This window comes from Uranotaenia lowii, chromosome 2 (genome assembly GCF_029784155.1).
Source record: "Uranotaenia lowii strain MFRU-FL chromosome 2, ASM2978415v1, whole genome shotgun sequence".
NCBI classification, from domain to species: Eukaryota; Metazoa; Arthropoda; class Insecta; order Diptera; family Culicidae; genus Uranotaenia; species Uranotaenia lowii.
The window spans coordinates 83,349,477-83,375,136 of NC_073692.1; the positions used below are offsets into that span (position 1 = coordinate 83,349,477).

General features: G+C 33.1%; 1 protein-coding gene across 1 annotated transcript in view; it reads right to left on the reverse strand.

Annotated features, from left to right (window-relative positions):
* LOC129747667 (uncharacterized) overlaps window positions 1–25,331 on the reverse strand; it is a 35,804-nt gene extending 10,473 nt beyond the window's left edge. Inside the window, exon 1 of the mRNA XM_055741972.1 lies at window positions 25,188–25,331. Coding sequence (XP_055597947.1) covers window positions 25,188–25,205 — 18 coding nt within the window. The 5' untranslated portion in view covers window positions 25,206–25,331. The remainder of the gene's footprint in view (window positions 1–25,187) is intronic.
* Window positions 25,332–25,660: the final 329 nt, after the last annotated feature.

Consider the following 25,660-nt stretch of genomic DNA (forward strand, 5'->3'; position numbering starts at 1 on the left):
AACAACCAGTTAGGAAAAGAAACGTTGGTTAAAAATTGAGAAAAAAGGGTTTATTTGCAAAAGTCTAAAATTTTGTCTCCAAACCCTATCTGGGGTAAGTGGGGACGGCTTTATACATACTTGATGTTGACACATTTCTTCAAATTTCTTTTCTTCATTCAATACAATTTAGCTTTATTTAGCATTCAGATCATGAAAAGTTGGGAAAAGTACTTATTTTTTCTGAAATAAGTATATATTTTCGATAATATCGGATTACACACAATAATCATCGAAAGATGCCTTATTTATAATACCATGAACTTTTTTCAAAATTTCGAACGGACCGAGCAATTAAGTAAAGTATTCAACCAAAAAAACACAAATTTGTTGAAAATTTCCTGAGAAATCAAAGGGAAAATCTACCGTCCCCACTTACCCCATAAAGCGGGGTAAGTGAAGACACCAGCAGTCCATTACAATTTACGTGATAACTTTTTTTGCTTTGCGTCTATCAAGCTCATCTCTTCAGCATGTGTGAACAACATGTTCTGCATCACATTGAACGCGATTTTATTTAAATTTACCCACTGCTGATTTTTTAATGATTTTTTAAAGTTGAACTATACGAAAAACCGTCCCCACTTACCCCGGTGTACCTTATAAGATTTTAATTAATGGAAATTCAAAAAGAATCCTGGTATGCTAATTCATCCTTTCATGAAAAACATATTTTACAACCATCATTTTTTAGGAAGCTTGAATAGATTTGGCCTAAAAGTTTTATCTTCAAAAGATTAAACTGCTTTTTATATCTTTTCCATCCCCTATCTAATGAAAATATCTGTTGAAGATTATCCCACTTTTCAATATGGATGATCTCCCTGTAAAATGGTATATTTAAGTTTCATTTACTTGGAAACTTCTTAAAAAACATCCGAACTTTGTTGAAGCATGTTGAAAACTCACTTTGCATGTTATCAATTGCATGTGTGAATTTTTTCGCTTTTCAATTTCGCACTGTTTTATTATTAGTTTATCTTAAATGTTGAAAGTTCTACTAATAGCTTTTTGAAGTTATCGAAAACAAATCATCTCGAAAATAACATTTTTATAATATGGAAAAGGTTTTTTTTGAGTTCTGTTTTTTTTCTTCATGGGCACAAACATCCCATTAAAGGATGGTAGAATCGACCACATTGGTCATCAATGATAACTCAAAAGTTAGAAATTGGTCAGTGAAATCGAATTGTTTAAAATTTAAAACCTCAAATTTTATTATCTAATCAATTTTCTAACCCCCTAATAAAATCCCAATTGAAGCGTTAAAATCGCAGCCTTGACCTTATAACTCTGAATCGAAAAAGTTTTTCTTTCTCTATGAGGAATTCCAAAAATATAAAAATGGTTGACCCTCAAAGCCCCCCAGCGGCGGTAAAGAGCACTTTGAAAGCCACTAATATTCTAGTCAATATATTCCTAACAGGCTACCTGAATTTTTCAATCAAAATGTAGGCTTATAATTGTATCCAAATACTCGTACCGGTAGCACGTGCTTTGAACAGTAGAAGGTACAAAAACACTGGCCTAAATTTTTACTTTCATATTTTTAATGCTTAGCAAGCTTTGATTTGCTATCCAGTACATGTGAGCTCTGGATGGTCGTTTCTAATACCCGGCCCATGCTGATTTTGAAAATAATCCCGCCAACGAAACGAACGGAAACGAAAATCGGTTCACAAAATGGGTGCCATGACTTTTGGTTCGTGGGAATAAAACAGTTGTTGTATGGACGACCCCCTTCAAAAGGGGTCATCCGAAAATCTAAAAACATTTTTCATCATTCCTGGTCCTAATGAGCACCCATGCCAAATTTCAGCTCTCTAGCTTTTAAGGCGGCTGAGCCTATTGGAGACAAACATACAAACGAACAAACAAAAAAAAGAAAATTACTTTTTATTACATAGATTTGATGATAATAATTAATGAAATTATTGGAACACAAATATTGAGTCCAAATAAATTTAAGTTATAAATAACAAAAAAAACTCTATAATTTCTTCTAACCTGAGTAGCAAAAGACAAACGGACTGCTGACTGGTTAGTTTTATTTTCATGCTTAAAAATCATCTCTCAGTACAGCTTATTATATTTAATTAATATTTTATTAATTTTCAATAAAAGCCGTTTTTAATAAAGCGGTTTTTAGTTGGAAATAAATGTTTTAATCAAAGGTACCGTCAACAGGGGGAACTTTGATCAGTGAAAAAATTCTCAAAACTGTTTTCTACGTTTGAAGGCCTATAAATTGAGTTTCAAATAGGCTAAATTTGGTTTGTAGTTGAAGATTTTTTAATGATACTTAAAATGTAGTTTCAAAGTTTTAAAATATCTGTGTTTTCGAAGACTCACAAACAAACACCACTCCTGATGGAATAGTAGCATTTAGAAGCAAATGGGTTGTTTTATATGAAAGTTTGTATAGGTAAAGTTTTAGAGTTATTTTTATGGTCATTCTATTATCATTTTTGGATATTAAAAAAACGAACATTTTCTCTGAGAAAGCCTGTATAGAACAAATGGCTTAAAAGCTACACCCATGGAAGAGGTTGCAAAAATCCAATGCCTATTTAGCAAATCTCCGTGCCGATAATGTGCTGAAATCTGCACTGTGCCGAAGACTGTATGTTTAAAAAGCACTACTATTTTCTTTTTGAAATAGTTCAAAAATTGTTTTTGAACAACAAATCTTGAAATATTCAAAGAGAAATTAGAGTTTTTTATTTGATTTAGCAAATAATTTGAATAAAGCCGGGCATCCCGGCCAGATTTGACTTATCTCGTATTCTTTGTTGGATTTATGGTTCATGGATTCACATTTCAAGAAAATCCGGAATAATCGATAATCTAAGTATTAAGCGATACTTGTCAGCATTCTCCTATACGATCTACAGTGAAAGATACACAAATACACCTTAGATCAGTGGTTTTCAAATTTTTTTGCTTCTCCGCCTCCTTTCGCTAATTTTTTTAGCTCAACACCCCCCTGAGCGAATTTTTGAAAACTCTTTAAAAAGAATTCTAATACGCATCATTCCAAAACCATAAGCTTTTGAAATTTTATAGTAGTATAATTTAAAAATTATTATAATTGACTTGAAAAAACTGAAAGGTCAACGCATAACCATGAATTGTAGCAAGACAAAAATCAAAATAAATGGAAGATCAAATTACTTCAAACACCAAGACTAGAATTTAAAAAAATATATTTTTTTTCACTACAAATACTTAAACTTGATAACAAAAAAAATCTCGTAGGATTTGGTAGATTTCGGTAAACAGAATCCTTTAGAAAATTAAATTTGGCTTCAATTTTCACAAAATATTTACTGATAATTCGGTTAGATAAATAGCATGAAAAGTTTACAGAACAGCAGAACTAGTTTACAGCATTTTTGAACTTAGTAAACTGAAGGTCAATTTTAATGTGAAATCGGGCCCTTAATCCGAAAATGAAGTTCAAAAAAATCTCAGTAGAACCGTTTTCGAGTTATGCTCCAAACATGAAATTTTGGAAAAATAAAAAAAGTTCTTGTACTTAGATGAAAATATCTCGGACGGCATAACAGTAATTTGAAATCCCTCTTTTGCATATTGAAGGTGATTAAATTTTCTATCGATCATCTGAACACTGTTTTTGCGTATGATCAACAGTATTGTTGATATTAGTGACTATATGATCGAAAAAATTACAAAAAACGCCTTCTTTTAGAGAAAATTTTGTTTCAGCGAAAGTTTTAGACTCGATGGTAACATTTAAAAAATCTGATTTTCTTTTGCGCTTAAATGTCAATTTAAAACAAAGATTTCAAGTGGTTATTTATCAAAATTGGTTGAAAATTGAAGAAGTTATGGCTACTTTACCATAAAATCACCTTCAGTATGTAAAAGAGGGATTTCAAATTACTGTTATGCCGTCCGAGATATTTTCATCTAAGTACAAGAACTTTTTTTATTTTTCCAAAATTTTATGTTTGGTGCATTACTCAAAAACGGTTCTACTGAGATTTTTTTGAATTTCATTTTCGGATTCAGCGCCCGATTTTACATTAAAAATATTGATCAGTCAATTAAGTTCACGATTTTTTTCAAATTTTGTAAACTAGTGTAATTAGTACCTACTATTTTTTAATGAAATTTCTTATTTAAATTGTTAATCCATTAGTGCTAGTTTTTGCCCCTGATAACTGTTGTATCGTTCATGTAATCTTCTTAGATGTTTTTTTTTGCATAGTGCTTTTCCCATTACATCCATTTAGTAAGACTTTCGGTCCGTTGGATTATATAAATAAACAAATAAAGTTCAAACTTTTATTTATGACAACTGTAGACCAAATTTGAAAACTGTTTCTTTCGCGGGTCTAAAAATTTTACGTAGGTCTCAACAACTCAATTCCGATAATTTAGTGAAAATCGAATAACTTTTGATGTTAAATCATGAAAAATTACCGAATTTCATTTCTTCATAGATTTAACAAAAGATCAGCAGATCAGAACTAAAAATAAAAGATCCATTCACTCGTTTGCATTCTCCTTTTGCATTTTATCACAGATTCTCATCGAAGATTGTATATTGTATACATTGTATAAACATTAAAATTTATCAAATTTATATGACCCGGAACACATTCCCATCCAAAATTTATGATTTTTAGTACATCCCAAAATAAACTTACAAAACCCGATCAATATACAGATCGTATACGAAATCTTTCACTATTTAAAAAAAATCTGTTTGTGATTGTGATTTATAGAGTCAAAAACTTGCCAACTTTGTGAGTTTACAGATATTTGTCCTTAACCTGGCTATAATTTGGTTTTCAGAGTACTTCAAAGTCGTTTCATTGTTAGGCACTGAACGTACTCGTTGTTATTTCAATTCTAAGTTGTTGCGTAATTTTTGAAAATGTGTGAATCGACCCCCTGAGCCCTTCAAACGCCCCCCGAATTTCAAAATTTAGCTCACCGCTCCCCTAAAAACTCTAAACGCTCCCTTGGGTGCGTTAGGGACCACTTGGAAAACCACTGCTTAGATGTTCAACATTACTTAGCTCAACTATTCGATGAGCCGGCCTAACGGTTTTTATGCGGTATCCGGCGCCGAATGTTTTGTACATCTCTGCTAAAAACCCTATCAAATGGTTAAATTTGAATAAAAAAAAGAACATAGGAACGGTGGGAGGACCTAGGGAACTGCATGAAGGTGAAATTTCATTTGTTTTTGAGGTCAAAAAATATTAAGAAATGTTTATAATTTTTGCCCCTAAATGTATGCAGCAGGATTGTCAATCTTTTAAGTATATTTGTTTTTGAAAGAAAACGTCAACAAATTCGATTAAGTCCAAACTAAACATTACTGTTATTGATGTTTTAAGCCTTCTGTGCTAATTGGCATCAAAACAATAATTAGGAAGATGTTTAGATACGTTATAACCATAGTGATCAAAGTTACCCCGAAATATGAAATCTGGTTTTTTAACAAACATTTGGTTATAGTCTAATGTCTTTTGAATATTCTGCTATCAAAGATAATGCTTTATACTCCTTACCTCAGTAGGGGAGAGTGGGGATACTTGATCCCCTTTTCTTACTTTCACCATATCTTTTTGGAAAAATTTAGCAACTCGCCGTCTTTGACATTTTCTGACAGCTTGTAACTTCAGGTTTCTATGCTCCAAAAATTAGAACGATACTTGAACCCGTTGATGAACTAGAAGCATTTTCGTGGGAGTACAAAAATTGCGATTTTTCTGAAGTTAGAGTGACTTGATCCCCTATTGAAGGAGACTTGATCTTTTATTCAGGAAGCCCTAATCCTTGTATAAAAATCAAACAAAACCCCAAGATAGAATGTTAATTGACTATTTTGGTCATGTTTGTTCTCATTTCACAATTTATAGCAGACATAAGAAGAAAATGCTATAAATTTGTCTCAACGCTAATAACATTGCATACTTAAAGGCCTTATTTTTTATAATTAAGAGAAAATTAATTATTTTTGCTCTTTTCTTCAGACAATTGTTTGATAAATATTAGTTTTTGGATAAATATTAGTTATTTCGTAATCAGCAATCATAACGATCAATTCAGAAGAAGAATATGCCGTTTGGAAGGGGGATCAATTGTACCCATAATCAACATTTTAGAAAACTTTTTCTGAAAAACGATTGATGCATTGGAACAAATATTTTTTTCATAATTTTCCCATGTAAGGAACATTTTAAAGTGATGGAAAAAGATCTTCAAGTTACATTTTGTGAAATTTTTCAAACAAAGTTCAATTACTCAAACAATTATTTTGTTAAAAAAATTTAAACTACAAGCATTGTTATTTTGCTCATTTTGGCACATTTTTCTAGAACATTTGATCTTTGTAAGACATTCCAGTTTCGAGATATAGCTAAGGAATCCAGTATCCCCAGGGATCAAGTATCCTCATTCTCCCCTAAGTATTTAAAAAAAAAATTACAGAAAAGCAACCCCTTCCAAAATATTCGAAAGTGAATTAAAAAAGTGATCAATGTTTCCCCAGTTTACGGTAATTTCTGTTTTGAGAAATTCCTTGTGATTATCTACTCTACTTTTGTGATTACACAATATCAATGAGTTTTTGAGATATATTGATTTCATTTAGTTTTGTCAAAGAACATCATTTTGCATTCAAGGGTTAAACAACATATTTATCCAAAAACTTAGAACGGCGAATATTTCACTTCATTTGCATTGAGAACTAGGCATTTTCGTTATCCAAATCGTTGACAACCAAAACAAAAACTCACACGAGAACCTACTCTTTAGTTATCTTAATCCCTACGCAAGACTTTTAAAACCAGATGAGAATACCCTTGAAAGCTTTATTGGCACAAATAAACTTAACAGCTTGCTTGAGGCATTTGAACCTTAAGGTTTTTTTTCGGGGCTCTTTCTCTGAATCAGTCCTAAATGTCTTGACGATTATAACAAAAAAAAACACACGCTGAATGGCGAAAACATGCTTGGCGATAGTAAAGCTCTGATGTAGCTCGCTTAACAAGTTGCTTCCAATTCCACTGAGTTTTGTTTATTGGCTTTGGAATGATAAGCAGCGTTGTTTTCAGTAGTTTTGTCTACCACATGCGTATATATTTTTAATTTGTTTTTAATGAACTTTCTCAATTTAAAGATGAATCAATTGATTCGAAGATGAAGTTAGCATTTTATGCTTTAAATTTAACATCGGCCTTAACCTCCAGGCCTCAAGAGTTCAATAATGATAATTAAATAAAATAAAGATCGACCATAGTGCTGGTCATATAGTACCGGTAGCCACAATGATTATGTTAGATAGCTTTTTCTCACCCCAACAACCGCAGCAATGAAGTAACACCGCAGTTAATGGCGATTGTTAGAGCTTCTCAGAGATAGTAACGCGCTTTAAGAAAGCCACTCCGAAGAAAGCAGTTATATTTCAACATAAATAATGAAAATTAATCAAAAGAATAGGCTTCTTATCATGAGTCTAATCTTTGAGAATTCGATTAAAATTCAGTTATCTCTTTCTCTAGCTCAGTTTTAATTACACGACAAATCCGAATCCAGAAACAACAAATACGACCAAATGGCAAAAATGTGGAAAAATAAAATTGACAAAAATGAAAAAAAGAAACTAACAAAAACGGACGACATAAAAATCACGAATACAAAACAAATAGTAACAAAAAATTACAATTTTGAGAAAATGATAAAAACGACAAAAAATACAAAACTGACAAAAATAACACAAATAACAAAAATGACAAAGATATTATTATAATTTTAAAATGACGCAAAAGGCAGATATGACAAAAAAAAAAAAAAGGAAATAAAAAATGCAAAAATGAGAAAAAAAATTTAAAAAACAAAATTATGGTTAAAAATGGAAAAAATTAAAATATGCAAAAATTACAGAAATAACCAAAATCACAAAACTCACCAGAACGACAATAATGAAAATATGCCAAAATTTACAAATGACATAAAAATAACCAAAACAAAAAAATTACAAAATTTAAAAAAATAGGAAATTAAATAAAAGTAAAAATTAAAGAGATCACTTTAAGAAAACCACTTCAAAGAAAGTAGTCATTTTTCTAAATAAATAATGAAAGTTAATTTATACATAGAATAGGCTTCTGATCATGAGATTAATCTGCGAATTCGAATAAACATCAGCTATCTCTTCCTCTAGCTCACATTCAATTAACCGACAAATCCGATTCCAGAAACAACAAAAAAGACAAAAATTGAAAACTGACAAAAACGACAATATGGCGAAATTGAAAAAAAAAATAAAATTCACAAAAATGTAAAATATAACGAAATTTACAATAACAACCAAGAAAAAAATTACGAAAATAACAAAAATAATTACAAAAAAAAAAACAAAAGTTACAACTTTGAGAAAATGATAAAAACGAAAAAAGTGACAAAAAATACAGAACATACAAAAATAACATAAATGACAAAATTAAGGAAAATGGCAAAAAATGAATGACGAAAAGCCAAAAAACGACAAATATAATAAACATCACAAAATTAACGAATATAATAAATATAACAAAAATGAAAAATAAAAAATTCAAAAAAGAAAACTATGACTAAAACTGAAAAAAATTAAAGAATGAAAAATTACTGAAACGGCCAAAAATTACAAAAATCCCTAAACTGACAAATAAAACAAAAATGACCGAAACCAGAAAAATGACAAAAATTGAAAATAAACATAAAAAATAGAAAACCAAGATGAAAAAGGAAAAAAAAATATTAAAACAAAACATCGAAATGTAACAAAATTTACAAAAATTATGAACATAATAAGAGTGATAAAAAACAAGCATGACAAAAAAATTACAACAATAATAAAAAATACAAAAAATACAAAAATAACACAAATGTCAAAAATAACAAAAATGAAAAAAAACACTAACAAAAATAACAAAAACAAAGAAAATAGAGGGATATGACAAAAATTATACTAATTACATAAATGAAAAAAGAAAAAAATTAAAAAAAGACAAAAAGAGACAAAAAGAGATTATACAACAACAATTACTAAAATGACAAAAAAAAACAAAACTGAAAAAAAAACAAAAAGAAGCAAATACAGACCCTGTTCGTTTTTGGCAACATGCCCGAACATTTTCTGTTGCCAAAATCGAATGTTGCCAATATCGAACGGTTTTTTATCTGAAATTTTGTTCTCTTATTTTTACAAAATAACTATTTTTATTATCATTAACGTTACTTTAAGTCAATTTCCGACCATTTTTAGAATTTTTTTTTCTCATGTTTTTGATGCATTTTGGAATGTTTGCTGTTTTTGTCATTCTTCATCATTTTTAAGTTAGTTTTGTTATTTTTAGCCTTTTGTTTGTATTTGTTTTTGATTTTTTTTTTATTTTCTCATCTTTTTGTAATTTTTGAGTGCTTTATAATTTTTTTAAAAAACTTTTGTTTTTGTTGTTGTATTTTATCACCATTTCTGAAAGTAAAAACGTATTTTTGGTGTTTTTTCTAAATTATAATGTCGCTTCTAAAAACCGTTCGATTTTGGCACATATGCAAAAATCGAATGTTGCCAAAAACGAACGGGGTCTGTATTTAAAAAATATTAAAAACCAACAAAAATAAAAAATAAAAGAACAAAAATAAAAAAAAAAAAAATACTAAAATTACAAATGACAGAAAAATATGAAAAATACACAACAACATTAATAAAATTAACACTATGAGGAAAATTACTAAATGGACCAGAATGACAAAAATAACAAACTAAGAAAAGTACTGCAAAAATGACAAAAACTAATAGAAACGATTAAAAATGAATAAAAGACAAAATCCAAATAATGAACAAGTGACAAAATGAAAAATTATCATAAACAAACTCATACAAATGACAGAATGGACTCAAACGATAAAAATAACAAAATGGACAAAATATTTTGAAATGTTTGTTAAAATACCGTTATTTTTGAATTTTTTTAATATTATTTGTATTTCTCATCATGTTTGCCATTTTTGTCCAATCTTGTCATTTTAATAATTTTTGTATTTTCTGTCATTTTTGTTAATTTAACATTTCTTGTCATTTTGGTTTTTTCTGTTATATTCGTGAATGTTTTTTTTTCTGTCATTTTTATTATTTTTGACATTTTGATCATTTTGTTGTTTCTTACCAAACATGACAAAATTTTAATAAATTTTGTTCACTTTGACATTTTTATCATATTTTTAGTCATTTTCTTAATTTTGTCATTTTTATTATTTTTCTCATGTTTGACACTGTAGGTGAAGTTTAAATGACTTCTCAAGTATATTCTAAGTAAATTACTTACTAAGCGAGCAGAAAATCTCTCCGAGTGAAAAGTTAAATCGCAATCGCAATAACTAATTACACAACTGTAGCCCAAGTACGTGCGTCTATCTGTCCAAATTCGTTCGTTTCTGCTGCCATAATCAGCGGACCACCATATAATAATCTGTGCAACTTCTTGAAAAAGCAGAAACCCGCCACCAGGCACCACGAGCCAGCAATTGAACCCCCGGAGCTAAACTGCCAGCTTGAAACCCACGAAGAAATGGGATGGAAAACAGTGATCTTAACTTCTCTAAACATTACAAGCAAATGTAAACCTCGCCAAGAAAAGTAAAAGTAACCCATTTTTTCCATCTATTTCTCTTTCTGTGCTCGAGTAGCTCACATGTTTACAGCATCATTACCTAGTCACCCACTGCCTTAGAGACCGCCAACACTTTCTTCCAACATCAACACAATGCGCATAAGCAGCAGCAACTAGCTTCTTGTGATCTGCTCGCAAATTGCGCAATCGCTCGACACGATCTCTCTCAGTACTGACTACTTCAACCGGGAATATTTATTTGCAGCAAGCCAATAACCGTAACCGATCAGCCCGGGCCACTCTTTACCGGTTCGATCTGATACCTTTCCACCAACCTCTTCGATGGACGAAAGATAGACTATATCTTAACCTGTTCTTTCCAATCAGTCGTCATCGACCAGGTGCCGAGGCAAACGTCATCGATGGTTAAACTTCCTCCATCGTACATATCTCGTAACAGGCGCTCTCGACGATGATGGCGATCTTGTTTCGATTCAAAACGGTCGCTTAAGACAGCAGCGCAGCGTTTGCGCGTACCAGTGACTTAGTGACACAATTAAGTCGAGCTTTTCCTCGGTCAGCTGCGTATCCAACAACTTCATCGACCGGGCCCAGAGTAACTACCACCTACTTAACCACTGAATAGCTGCTAGGCCCCAGCGAGACACGAGAGCGCAAGAATAGAGCCACAACGATCAATACCGGAAAATGATTTCAGCAGCATGACTTTGCGCGCGCCGTGAAAATTATTCGATGCGCTTTTCGTATTGTTGGTAGAATTTTGTCTCGACCGTAGGGTAAACGTGAGGAAATTATTTGAACCTTTCCGGCCCATAATTCGTTTTGTGATTATAAAATATAGCTCTCGTAGTTTGTCAAATTTAACTAAAAAACTTGATCGGAATCTTACTTTTAAAAATCACATTGAATATATTCAATCTAAATCAGGCATGTCAAGCTCGTTTAAGTGTGCGGGCCGCATTAAAAATCTTTCATTTCCAAAAATAATATTATTTCCTCTCGTAGCAAAAAAATAATCTTTTTAATATTTTGTGGCAGGAAAGCCAGCGTACTTTTGTGTAGTAGAGAATTTTGTGATAATTTAAGACGGGACTACGCGGGCCGCATTGACCAAAGCCGCATGCGGCCCGCGAACCCCCAGTTTGACATGCCTGATCTAAATGTAACAAATACACTAAATCTCTTTATTCTCTTCATCAACAGGAAATCCAGACTCTGCCTGAGGAACAAAATGCTAATCTATACAAACAGTTGTTCAGACCAGCCGATTTGGTCTAGCTGCTGCGCGACGAGGAAGAAAGCCATCCAGAGGATTCAGAACAAGGTTCTGAAAATGATTTTCCGGCTTCCACCTTGGCACAGCACCGAAGATCTTCATCGGATTGCGGGCATTGAATCGATCGAAGAGATGGCCAAAATCATCTCTAACTTCAGGGGCAAATCGATGCATTCTTCCATCGCAGAGATTCGTTTTCTTCATAATTAAGTTAGTTTTTAGGATGGTTTAAATTTTTAGTTACAAGTTTAAAATATTTTTGACATTACAGGGTGTTCTCCTACATAAAAATACTTGATTGCGCTAAGCAAATTTAAGTCAAATAAATAAATTTTAGTGATTAGTAAACTATAGGGCTCTGGACAGTTCATTATTGAACTGAACACCTAATTTAATGTAATAATATAATATAAATGTAATGATTAATTGGTACGAATGAAGACATATTAAAAAAAGCCTGAAGTTTGGCTGGGATTTTGAGACATTTTGTTTGGTAGGAACATGAATAACCAGTTTTTCATCAAAACTTTGGCCCCCTTCGGCCGATTTCTTTTGAATATGTGTTTTCTCAAAACCTAAATTATGACAAACATTTCATCCGAAGACTGCATTTCGTTTTAAGTTAAGATAAAAAAAGTTATTATTAGGCATCAAAAATGGGTGATCTTTTTGAGGGCGTTATTCATCACTATTAATGCTGCGTCGAAATGCTCAGCGCAGTACCTCATTAACAGTAATGAATATCACCCTTAAAAAATATATGCCATATTTGAAGCTTAATGTTATCTCAACTCTAATCGAAATGTTGTCTTCAAATGAAATATGTGTCATAATTTAGAATTTAAGAAAAAAACTTATTCAAAAGAAATCGGCTTAAGTGGACTAAAGGTATTTATGTTAATCTGGTTTTTCATGTTCCTCCCGTACAAAATGTCTCAAAATTCCATACAAACTTCAGGCTCGTTGGGCGACCCTTTCCCGTGAATCCGATCTGGCCCAAATTTGGCATGAAATCTTGTAATAGGCCTGGATCAATTTTAGCCTGCAGCGCATAACATTTCACAGGTTTTGAATTTCCCATACAAACGTGTACTTGTTCTGCTTCTCGTCGCGATCAGGGGCCTTTGTACCTTGAACGTTCGAAGCCCAGCCTTAGTTTTGGACTTGTTGAACTGGGTGATTATAAAGCAGCACCTTTATAAACGACCTAAGATAGCGAAGACAGTTGAGAAACTGAAGAAAGTATGGGTTTACATTAGACTGCCCCAAATTTGTATGGGAAATTCAAAACCTAAGAAATGTTATGCGCTGCAGGCTGAAATTGATCCTAGTCCTAGTACAAGATCTCATGCCAAATTTGGGCCAGATCGGATCACGGGAAGGGGTCGCTCAACGAGCCTGAAGTTTGTATGGGATTTTGAGACTTTTTGTTCGGGAGAAACATGAAAAACCAGTTTTTCATCAATAACTTTGGTTCCCGTTGGCCGATTTCTTTCAAAAAAGGTTTTTCTTAAAGTTTAAATTATGAAAAATATTTCATCCGAAGACTGCATTTTAATTAGAGTTAAGATAAGAAAGTTATTAGGCTTCTAAAATTGGCTAACTTTTTTAAGGATGGTATTCATCACTGTTAATGAGTCGAGGCGGTCGAACATATTGACGCCACATTAACAGTGCTGAATACCACCGTTAAAAAAGTTAGCCCATTTTTGAAGCCTTATAACTTTTTTATCTTAACTGTTATCGAAATAAAGTCTTCGGATGAAATATTTTTCTTAGTTTAGGCTTTAAGAAAACCCGTTTTTGAAAGAAATTGACCGACGGGAACAAAAGTTGTTGATGAAACACTGATTTTTCATGTTTCTCACGAACAAAATGTCTCAAAATCCCATACAAACTTCAGGCTCGTTGAGCGACCCCTTCCCGTGATCCGATCTGGCCCAAATTTGGCATGAGATCTTGTACTAGGCCAAGGATCAATTTTAGCCTGCAGCGCATAACTTTTTCAAAAGTCGGGTCATTTGGGGCACTCTAGTTTACATGCAAAAAACGGTTGATTCACAGGTTGTGCAGAGTTTTATGGCCGGGATTAAGGCCAAGGTGCGGGCTTTTGCGTATGGACTGTAAATAAAATACGAGTAAAATTTTAAAATGAAGTTTAATAGTTATTTTCAATCCCTGAAAATTTGGTGGCAATCGATTAAAAACTCGAATTATGCGAATCAATTTTGTGTGTTGCAATTTCATCCTGGACACCCTTTATTTGTATGCCTTCTTACTCTTCCGAAGTTCCCGCTTTATTATTGCCCAGTACTGATCTACCGAGCACCGTTCCCGACGGTTTGTCAGGTTCATGTCCTTTGGAACAAAATGAACATAATTGGCCTCATACCACTCCAGGACACTTAGAATAGAAGCATGATGCCAAATATGGCCAAAATAGCTTCGTCGTGCTGCAACAAGAACGGAAAAACGCGAGGCACTCAGATTTGTAGATCTCGCTATATACTGTGCCTTCTGTCACGAAAGGCTCACTCCTTAGACCGCAAGAGTAGACGGCAGATATTTGGAGGCGAACTTCTTAAATTTATCGTCCACATCGAACTTGCTCTTGCCGGTGAAAAACTCCAACCCCGGAATGTGCTTAAAATCGGCTTTTTTATACGTTTTGTCGTCCATCACACAGCAGTCATATTTTGTCAGCATCTTCTCGTAGAGCTTCCGTGTCCGAGTTTTTGCCGTCGATTGTTGCCACTCATCGCGATTTGGTAAGTTTTCTACCTTGAAGTATGTATGAAGTCCAACTCTCTTCTTTGGATTCTGGACGACATGCTGATCTTTTTAGCAAAATCACGGCTTGAGACGTTGGGATTTGCTTCAATCATCCGCTTCACCTTCCCCTCCGTCTTTTTATTCTCGTCCCGGTTTTCTTCCTGCTCCTTTGCCGTGGTTCAACGTCAACTGCTCCTGTAACCGCTTCAACACTCTGGAGACGGTTGAATGGTGAATGTTCAATATTTTTCCCAACTGCCGGTGCGACAGGTCAGAAAATTCCAGGTATTTGGAAAGAATTTGTTTTCTCGACTTGAGTTGGTTCACCTTAATTTTCGTTGAATCGAAAAACACGACTTCGAGTTTGACAACATGTAAAAAATACACATCAATGAGAAAGTGTGCAAAATTTTGTTGATTTTTACCCAATGGTAAAAAAGTTATGCCCTGTTGAATGTGTCGCAATAATTTCGTGTTCCCTTCCCCCCACACCACCCCCCCCCCCCCCTCCCCAGCCTGAAGTGCTTGGGTAGTAAACGTGTCTTGGAATACTGAACTGCATCAGATGCAACGATTCGATATTAAATTATCATTACTTTCATAAGGGACAAGTCCATCCTGAAGAGTTGAAAGCCCTTATAGAAAATCGTTCCTTCCAGATTAAGCCATCTGGTATTCTGACTTCTCATGAAATAATTCGTTCAAACTGAATTTTGGCATCTTAAATAGCTTTAAAAAGAAAATTTAAAAAAAAAACTAGCATTTAAATATAACAAAAACACATCTGTTTTTTTTTTTTTTTTGAGAGCCGAATATGTCAAATTGCATCACTTTGCAAACGTTATAAAAAATCACCCATTTTGGGTATCTAAGGCTATGATCATTTAGTATCCGGGCAGTTACAAACGTGTGTATTTTAAAAACTATTCATTAGATCGAAAAACTTTCTATGGAGGAAATGAAGGTGTTAATATGACATTTAATGTAAAAATATTTAAAAAAAATATTTATCAATGATTTCAAGAAATACTCTAACTTTTTCATAAAATCTCTTTTTTATGTTTGCACACTTTTTTCAGTCATGTATTGATTTATTTTTTTACCACAGAATCAAAACCTTTGCAAAATTATGATGTTTTACACAAACTCACCTGGAAAAAGCAATTGGAATCTGGTTGGAACCTTTTATGAGTCGACATCTCGAAGAATTTGATTTCTTAAATCCGGTTTTCACATAAATTTTGTTTTCCATCAGAACACATCTGTCATATTGCGTAAAAATCGGATGCACAGATTACGATCTTTGGAACTGATCATAATTAGTTATTTACTTGGTGTCTACTAGTCAGGCAACACTTTTTGCCTGCCGGAAATGGATTTTTTGCATTATTTAAGGAGTCTGCATTCAGTTATCCCCAATAACCATAGACTTTTCACCATATTTAAGATCGAGGGTTCCACTACGATGCTTAGTTTGAACTTCGTGAGCATCCTAGAGTGACTCCTTATACTTCTTAACTATTTGGTCCGAAAAAAAAAATTAACAGTTCATGAGCTTTCAAGTCAACAATGAAGAATTTTCGAGGCGCAAAATGCGTAAAAGGAGCAAATTTGTGCAAAATAATTTTACAATGTATTATTGCATCGTAAATATCACAAACACACGTTAACTTAAAAATCTATCAAAAATAGGCAAGATAGTTCTTTTTATAACCAACACAACACTACTAAAGTTTTGCATATCCGAGCTTTATTAACGTAGTTATCACCGAAATAAAGTGCCCGGATACTAAAAGAACTGCTTGAAAATTTGCATGAAGTATGCTAAAAGTGTATATTTTTCAACGTGCTTAAAATTTTCTTGTATTTTGAAAGTTGTAAAAATAGAGTCACTCAAACAGCAATAGTGCAAATTAATTTTGCACAAACTTCGGAAAAATACTCAATTTTTTCAACAAGACGTTTAAAACCAACAAGTCGTGCTGCAGCCTGGAGCTATGAGTTTGTAATTGAATGTTACAACGCATTTCCGAGAACCAACAGAAAATTTTTGAGGTCCGAATGGTTGTTTTATAAGTGGTCAGAGCCTACAAGCGAGTGAGTATGGAGGATGAGAATACTTGATCCTTGGGGATTCTTGATTCCTCAGCTATATCTTTAAACTTTAATGTCTTACATAGATCTTATCTTTTTGAATAAAATTCCAAACAGAACAAAACAACAAATTGGAAAAGCATCACTTGCATAAAGACTCGAGCTCTAAGCAATATGATGCATATGAGTCGATTTGGGGCCATTTTTGAATTACTCAAACCCTGGGGTCTAAAAAGCTTCGTTTTGTTTTAAAACTCACCCATGATTTGTTGCCGAATTTTAAGGTAACGTTTATATGATTAAATTTGAACTTTTTTTTGGGTATATCGAATATTTTATACTGAAAAATCAACAACTCAAGGTTTTATGCCAATTTATAAATTTTTTTAAGGAAATTTTCCGCTGAACAACTTTGAATGCCGGATATATGGGCTGAGCCCGTCATCCCTACTGTCTTAAAATTTTCTTACATACAGTTGTCTTCTTAATAATAAAATTTTGATTTTTGATTATAGATAAACTTAAATTGAAATCAATGACACTGTTAATACTGTTTATTTCCCTCATGAACCTAAGGGCTGGCTCGTTGCGACTGTAGTTTGTTCGGCGATTCTTAGGAGCGTAAAGTCTTCGTCTTCTTAAGACCACATTGCTGGTGTTAGCTGTCAATCGTGAGCGTAGAAATGTTAAGTTGGTCAAACCGCGTTCAACTTTCATAAAGAACATCAGATCATTTCCCGAGCAGACTTTGATGCCCAAATCGAAAGCAAACCGAGACCAAAATAAGGTATAAACAGCATAATGATAGCATCATTTGCTTTTCATTTATTGACGATAGCAAAAGTTGGCATCACTAAGCTTTCAATTATTTTTATTTGACAGCAAACAGAATGCAAAAAGAGGTACCAAGAGCAAAATGATAGCATTATGAGCTGTTGATATATTTGTGAGACAACAAAACTAGGCATCATTATGCTGTCATTTATTATTTTAAAAAAATTGAAAATGGGTCAAAATAAAGTTTTGGAAGAATTAAATAAAAATTGAGATTTAGGAGTTGACAGCATTATCAAATGTAGAAATAAGTTGATTGTCAAAATTTGTTTTTTTTTTTCAAATTACCTGATATAGCAAAATTGCAGCAAAATAATGTGCTTTTCTTTTACAGTGTTAGCAGTGTTTTTCAGTTTCATAGAATTCAAAAAGCTATCAATACGGAAAATTCCTAAATATTCAAAAAAAATTATTTCGATGTACAAAAACGTCATCACTCAGTAAACTAGTAGTAAACAGTAAACTTCTAACCCTTTGATGCACAGTGTTGTTTTATATCAACACTAATTGAAATTCAAACATCTCGGAAACACGAAAAGTATTTTTGAGATTTAAAAAAACGAGCCCTTGGTATCTTAATTACGATATTTTAATATATGTGTGAGATATTGAAGAAAGTGTGCAAGAAAATCTATAAGGTCAAATTTATTTTTTTTTTTAAAGAAAGTAGTTTTTGGAAAATCGCTATAATTTCTTCAGATTTGAAAATTCTAACAATTTTTTTAATCTTAAACATCTTTGTGCAATGAAAAATGTTTTGAAGAAATTTGCAAAATCGTTTTGAAATAAATCAACAATCTCAATAATTATTTTTCAACTTTTATGGCCCATTACTTTTATAAGACATAAAAAACGGCTTTAAACCTGCTTAGTTATGTTACTCGAATTACAATATTATTATTTTACTGACTTTATAATTGCTATTCTCATTTTAAAAAGTCATGCATTAAAGAGTTAAATGTTGTCAAAACTATTTTTTGTTCCAAACATATTAGAAGAGGATTGTTACAACTCAGCTTCTCGCAGAAATGATTTTCTATTAGGAATTGTTTGTTCAAGTCAATACTGATAAATACCTATCATGTCATTTAAAATTATACTTTTTAAGTCAATGTAATGTATGTAAAACAAGTATGTACCTAACAGAAAGTTTTATAATGTATAAAATAATTTAACTTTTGATATTAAATCTCCAAATAATTTTTAACTGAAATTTCCATAGTTACTACGTGTACCTTTTTCTGTGTTTATACATTGCTTTTTATAATGTCCCTTGCCTTAGAAGTGATTTAGTTTTCATGCAATATTTCATAGTCGCGATTGAACAAATTGCATTCATGTCGCAGTGTGTAGTAAAGTTTTAGGCCGATAACATAGTGAGTGCGATGCGATGCCAATTTACGGACGCAAGTCAATGAGTATGTCAGGTTTAAGCGATTCACATACATTTTCATCAAATGTGATTCACCGCATTGAATCGCATTCGCCGCATCGCATCACATCGCACTCATTATGTCATTGGCCTTATTTTAGACTTATTTTGATAATTTACCACTGCAAAGCTTATTGTCTTTATTTTGAGTTCAATTTCATTAGCGTGCATAAAAACAAACAAAAATTGACAGTTGTTGCATTTGTGTTTAGTTTTCGTTTAGTTTCGGAATGTTGTTCGCGCCTGTTCGCGAAAGTGCTTCGAAAAATGAATCCCGCATTTGCTTTGTACATGGATTAACACGTAGGTAAAAACCCACATCTGGCCTTTCCGGAGCTAAATCACTTGAACAGCCGCTTGGAATCATCCCGGTTGTAACTGTACATTCAGATGGAGATGGCGAACTTCAGAAACGGAAAAACACGGATTAGTGAAACCGAATTTGTGTTAGCAAAGAAAGCGTCCGGAAGTTCCAAAACTGAAGTGCCGACTTCCGGAAGTGGATTTACTGGTACACAGAAAAAAAATCTGAATCCTTAACAACACTGAAATTGGAAATCTTTAATGTTACATGACATAGAACGCGATTTATTAATGTAAATTTACAGAATAAAACAAGATTGAATCCTTAACAGCACTGAATTCTAATGGCATAAATATTACTTGACACGGAACGCGATTATTTGATGGAAATTTACATCACATATGATGTAAATAAAAGAAGCATCACATATGATGGAATTTTCAGTGCGAATTGAATATTACACGTCTTTGATATTTTACATGTCTTTCAAATTCCACACGCCTGTAGATGTAATTTTACAACTTTTTTCTGGTCACACAGAATTCTTAACAGCACTGAGATAGAAATTTCTTAAAATTACACGACATGGAATGTTATAGGACATTGAATTAATATTCAATGAATATTTTAAAACACTGAACGCGTTAATGTCATGTAAAAATACAGACTATCGAAAACAGGCACACACAAATGTCAACAAAGTGTTAAGTCTAGTCGTGCACCATATATAATATTTTATAATTTTTTATTGAAGCAGTTTTCCCGCGAGTGAGTTTATCGATCTTGCTGGTTGCTGGAGATCTTTGATGCGGATCTGGAAGTGGCTCCATGTTATTAAATTTAGGATCCGGTACTTCGGGGAAGAAAAGAAAAGTATGGATGTAACTCCTAAAGACAAACAAAATTTGTGAGATAAAAAATTTTGCCGTTTAATAAAATGAATTATATTAATTACAGAAAGATTTTATTTTTTATTAGGAAATGAGAAAATTCCATTATTGAATCATATTAACGATAAATTAAATAAAACAAATTCCAATTGGAAAGTTTTTATTCCAGTATTCAGTGATTTTATAATTTACATCATTTTGATTTGACACGTTGCAAAATTTTACATCACTTTTATTTTACACGTTGCAAAATTTTACTGGCGTGTAATTTCCAACTAGCACTGAAAATTCCGTCATATATGATGCTTCTTTTTATTTACATCACATGTGATGTGATTTTACAGATTTTTTTCGTTGTGTGTAGCGCTGGTAAGTGATTTTTTGATCCTTCTGATAAACATTATAATTTTGATTTTAATGATTGCAGACATTTCCTTTGGTGTCCAAGCGATGTCGTTTCATTTAATGGTCCACCGGAACAATTCAACGTACCTGCACCAGTTGCCAGACGAGATTGTCATAGCCAGTTCGAATGCATGTTTCTGATTATGTCCGAAAAGATCGGAAAGTCGAAGTAAGTGTATTTTTTTCTTATTTTTGCTTGGTAAGATGAGAAACTTCAAAATTTATTTGAAATATATTATGTCCTTAAGTTGAAACTTTAATTTTATATTAATATTGTTTCTACAAAGTAAAAGTAATATCATCCTTAGTAAATGCTGCAAGCTTGTTTGATTTGAAGAACATTTGGTAAAATCACTGTTTAGAAGCAGGACTTTTAATGTCATTGGCATTGCTTTAATTCAGAAAAAATACTTAAACAAAACCTACAATTGCTTTCGAATGTCAAAGTTCAGTTAACAACAATGAAAAGTAAAAACATAGCCTGTTTTTTGATAAAATTTGAACTTGCATGCATGCATTCCACTGTTTTCAGGTTTATAACATACTTATGTTTAGTAAGAGGAAAATTAACCATCCATATAATCATTCCACTGAACAGACATTTGTATTATTACTTTTTTTTTCTCTTTTTCTCATGTCCAATTTATTGATCATAGTGATGATTTGGTAGCATTGCAGATTGATTTTGGTAGCATGCAATAACTGAATTTAATCACATAATCCTTTTATCGACGAAATGTTATCAACCACTTAAATAAGTATATCATGCTCAAATGATCGGGAAAATGTAATGTAATGAACCCATTCAAGACTAGGCGTTATCTTTAATGAATCACCGAGGAGCAAGTTCCGCCGTTTCTTTTCCTAACTGGTTATTTCGAATGTAAGGATTGTTTCAATGTAGAGTTTGTTTCCAGCTAGTTTACAAGAAATTTGCAATTGAAAAAGGTGCACATCAACTCGACATCGAAGTTAAAAATATAAAATTGCTTTAAACATCTGTTCTGCCGTTGGACGCATAATTGTCACATGTGACATTTCGACGTTTTTGACTTTTTGATGCCAATCGTGATAATTTTATACGTATTATTGAAATTCTTTGTCGAAACATAAAGTTTATTCTAGAAATTTCGAGAAAAATTCAAAGTCAATTTGTCACACTGGGACAAATGGACGCATAACTGTCACACTGAGACGATTGGACGCATATTTGTCACACCCAATAAATGAATGTATTATAACTTCGGAACGTCTAAATAGATTTTCACCAATCTTGGCATACGTGTCCTTGATAGTCGGGAGGGGATCATGGAAATATAAAGAGGGGGGAGGGTCACTGTTTTCGCGACATCCCAATATGTGCAAGAAAAACTCTGCAAACTGCTTCGGATTCGTTGCTGGCGCTTGGAATTGTGCATGCAGACGAAACACTTCACAACATTAGTCAAATATTACTCTTCCGGCGCCGTGGAATTGTAATCCAAAATTGTCCAGTATGGCCATAAGTGATTGTCGGTGGTTTTAGCAGACCATTTCTTCTTAAGTTTTGCTTTGAGTTTTTATTTTGACGCACCTCGCAAAATACCGGAGATGTCTGTTTTTTTAATGTTTACGAAGTATGCCGCCAGAGTTACTTCATCCGGATCTTGTTCCAGGACCGTATTCACTTCAAACGGATTGATTGTCCTCTTCTGGTATCGCTTCTCTCGCGGTTGCGACATTTTCAGCACGGCAGCTGACAGTTTGTTGAAGAAATGTTGCTTCTTGTACAGTGAGTGAGCTGCTGCAAATGGCTCCCCGTGCCGTTTTATTGATCGAACCCGTTAAACACTTCATGTTTGTCACAAAATAATGTACGCTTTCGAATAATCCGATTCAGACCTGATTTTTTTAATTTAAGCTTCCATTTACGAATAAAACACAAGAGCCACGCACGAAATTCCAAACCAAACAACTATTGAGAAAATGTTCGTGGTGTGACAAATATGCGTCCATTTTTCGACTATTCATAGAATTTCGCGGCATAAATGTCACACAAGGATTTTCATTGAAAAAACAGTTCATTTTCGAAAAATTTGATCGAGGCTCATATGATAGGAGTATATTTTAGAGATCTACGAAATTGAAGTCAACAAAAGTTGCGAAACTGTGCGATAACAGCAAAATGTTTTGGTGAAACTTTAATTGCGTTTTTCTCGCTTTGCCTTTTTGTAACATGTGACAATTATGCTTCCAACGGCAGTGTTGTTGTTGGAAACGTTAACAGTTATTGGATAGATTACAAGTAAATTTAACATTCTGCATTTAAAGGTTAGAAAAATTAGTGCCCAGTATTGTTTAATTTGCCATCGTCCCCACTTACCCCGGTGTACCTTATATATTTCCATATATAGTTTGCTAGAACGTTGCATACATGTAGGCGTTTCTGGTTACTCGAGCAACTGGGAGCAAAAATTTATAGCAAAAACTCGGTCAAATATTGCTATCACGCCTTGATAGCCTGATTTGCTGTTTTTTGAGTTGACTTGTGATACATAGCAAATATAAGAACAAAATTTTAATACTGAATTGCTTAGAACTTCCCTGTTATCCTTTTATCGAAACCTTAACTATATCTTGTTTTGCTGTCGTATTCTTGAAAATTTTGAAATCACGATGATGCTTAATTTTGCTATCATGTGATGTCTTATATTGGCATCATTTTGCTCTCCAAGCTCTTGAAAATTGAGGTGTAGTTTTGGTCTCAGTTTTAGCAAAATTTGGTATCACTTTGCTAACCATGTATGAAAATTTTTTCTCTCATTTTTGCTGTGTACCACCTTATGTCAAGCAAAATGAGAGCAAATTAAACTCTCAGGGCGTGATAGCAAAATTTGCTATAATTTTGCCATAAAAGTCTGCTCGGGTTATGCGATGTTGGTTCTCTAATAAATCCAAATCGAAAAGGTAACAGATGTGTTCGTAATCTCGCAAATTTTCTCTCCAGCCTAGATTCCTTTGTTGAAGACAGTAATTTCGTATCTTATTAGGCAAAAAAGTTACAACAGTTTACTATAGCAAAGTTTTTCCTGAAGAGGTTTAACACGACGTTGAAGGGTTCCTAATGAATCAAGCCTTTAGTTTTTTCTATCGGACTGAAATGCTCACTAATAATGGTAAACGAATACGAAAATACATTGTTTTGACAATTTTTTTTTGCCAAAATCGAGCTTTATTAAAAACAATTTTCTTGCTGAAAAAAAGAAATCTATCCTCATTATTAAATTTTTTATTGTTTTAGTCCTTATGCTCAAGTATAAGTGATTGAGATGTTGTCAGAGGCCTCAGACAAGCTTTACTTCTTTGAAAAAAGTCGATCACAACAAGCTGCACGATTGGAAATGCCCAAACTGATTCAAAAATGTGTTCCTAATTACAATGTGATGATAAAAAAAACAGTTCGACCTAATTTTATTTCAATTTTTGCAACACTATGGCATCTCGTGACTCTATTTTATTTATTTTTTTGGAAATGATAGAGAATTGATGTAGATCATTTCATCAGAACATTTCAAGACTCTGCAATTCTTCTTAGAATAATATTACTGTGAATTTGACGAAAAATCTGTCAATATTGCTAGTTTTTTTTAAAAAAAAATTGCTCTGTTTGAGACGCAATATCTTTTTCTCGCTACTCCTACCGCTTTGTTTTCTTCGGCAAATTTGTAGTCAGAGAATTTTGCAGTAAGCGCCATACATTGGAACTTCATATGCATTGCGTGAGAACAAAATATTCTAAAAAAAACAAAAAAAGTGACATTCTCCGAACAAATTTTTAAAATGCATCCATCTTCTGAATCAAAGCAATCGAAAGATTCCTTTTAATTCAACCACGGCAAATGAAAAGTTCATATACCAGTATTTCGATAGCAACTTACTACCTTCTCCAGTGAACGTTTTCGATTGATCGATTGATGTTCACTGGAGAAGGTAGTAAGTTCCTATCAAAATACTGGTATATGAACTTTTCATTTACCGTGGTTGAATTAAAAGGAATCTTTCGATTGCTTTGATTCAGTTGAATCATTCAACCAAGTAGGCTCATACCACAACAGAGCATCCATGTTCGTTTTCACCAAAATAGAAACATTTTGTACTGTTTGGAAATTCGAAAAAAGAAGCAATTGACTCACCCTACTGTACAGTGTACCGATATGCGGAAATTAAAATGCACAGAATTCAAATTTAGATTCAGAATTCAAATCCAAAATTTAGATTCAGAACATAGATCCAAAATTCATAATCGGACTACAAATTAAACTAGATTCGAAATTCCTGATTCAGGTTTAGGTTCATCACTTCAACATTATCCAATACAGGCTACAATGATTTATCCTGCTCCACTATCAATACATTTTACTATTGCATTATATTCCCAAATATTTAGATTTTCACACATTTCCTTCCGAAGTGATTACAAACAAACGAAAACACGTTGACTCACCACAAGAAGCAGCTTCATCTCTGGTTTCCAACCTGAACTCTTCCAAACTTGACAAAATTGTAAAAGTGTAAATATTTCACAGAGTAGTTCCTCGATCAGACTGCGCGTCTTCCCGGCCAAAGCTGATTCTTTTATAGATGATCACAGGAAGTGCTATCCTCCTCAACCGGTTCTAGGAAGATGTTCTATCATAACCATCAACAAAAGCAGCAGCTTCCAGCGAAGATGATCTTCCTCGCTGAGCTTCAGGTGAATCGGCTTGCCCATTATTGATAGAGGATGATCGGGTGAAATATCGGCTAATCAGCCGGTAGCCATCTAATGAATGAGATAACAGGCAGCCAATAACACAAAGGATCAACCTGTCATTATAGCGTCGTTGCCTATCGATGGCACGATGATCTGCTCTGCCTTTATGTTGATACCTTGCTACAGCAGCCTGAAGTCGTAGATACATGGCTACAGCGAAAGAT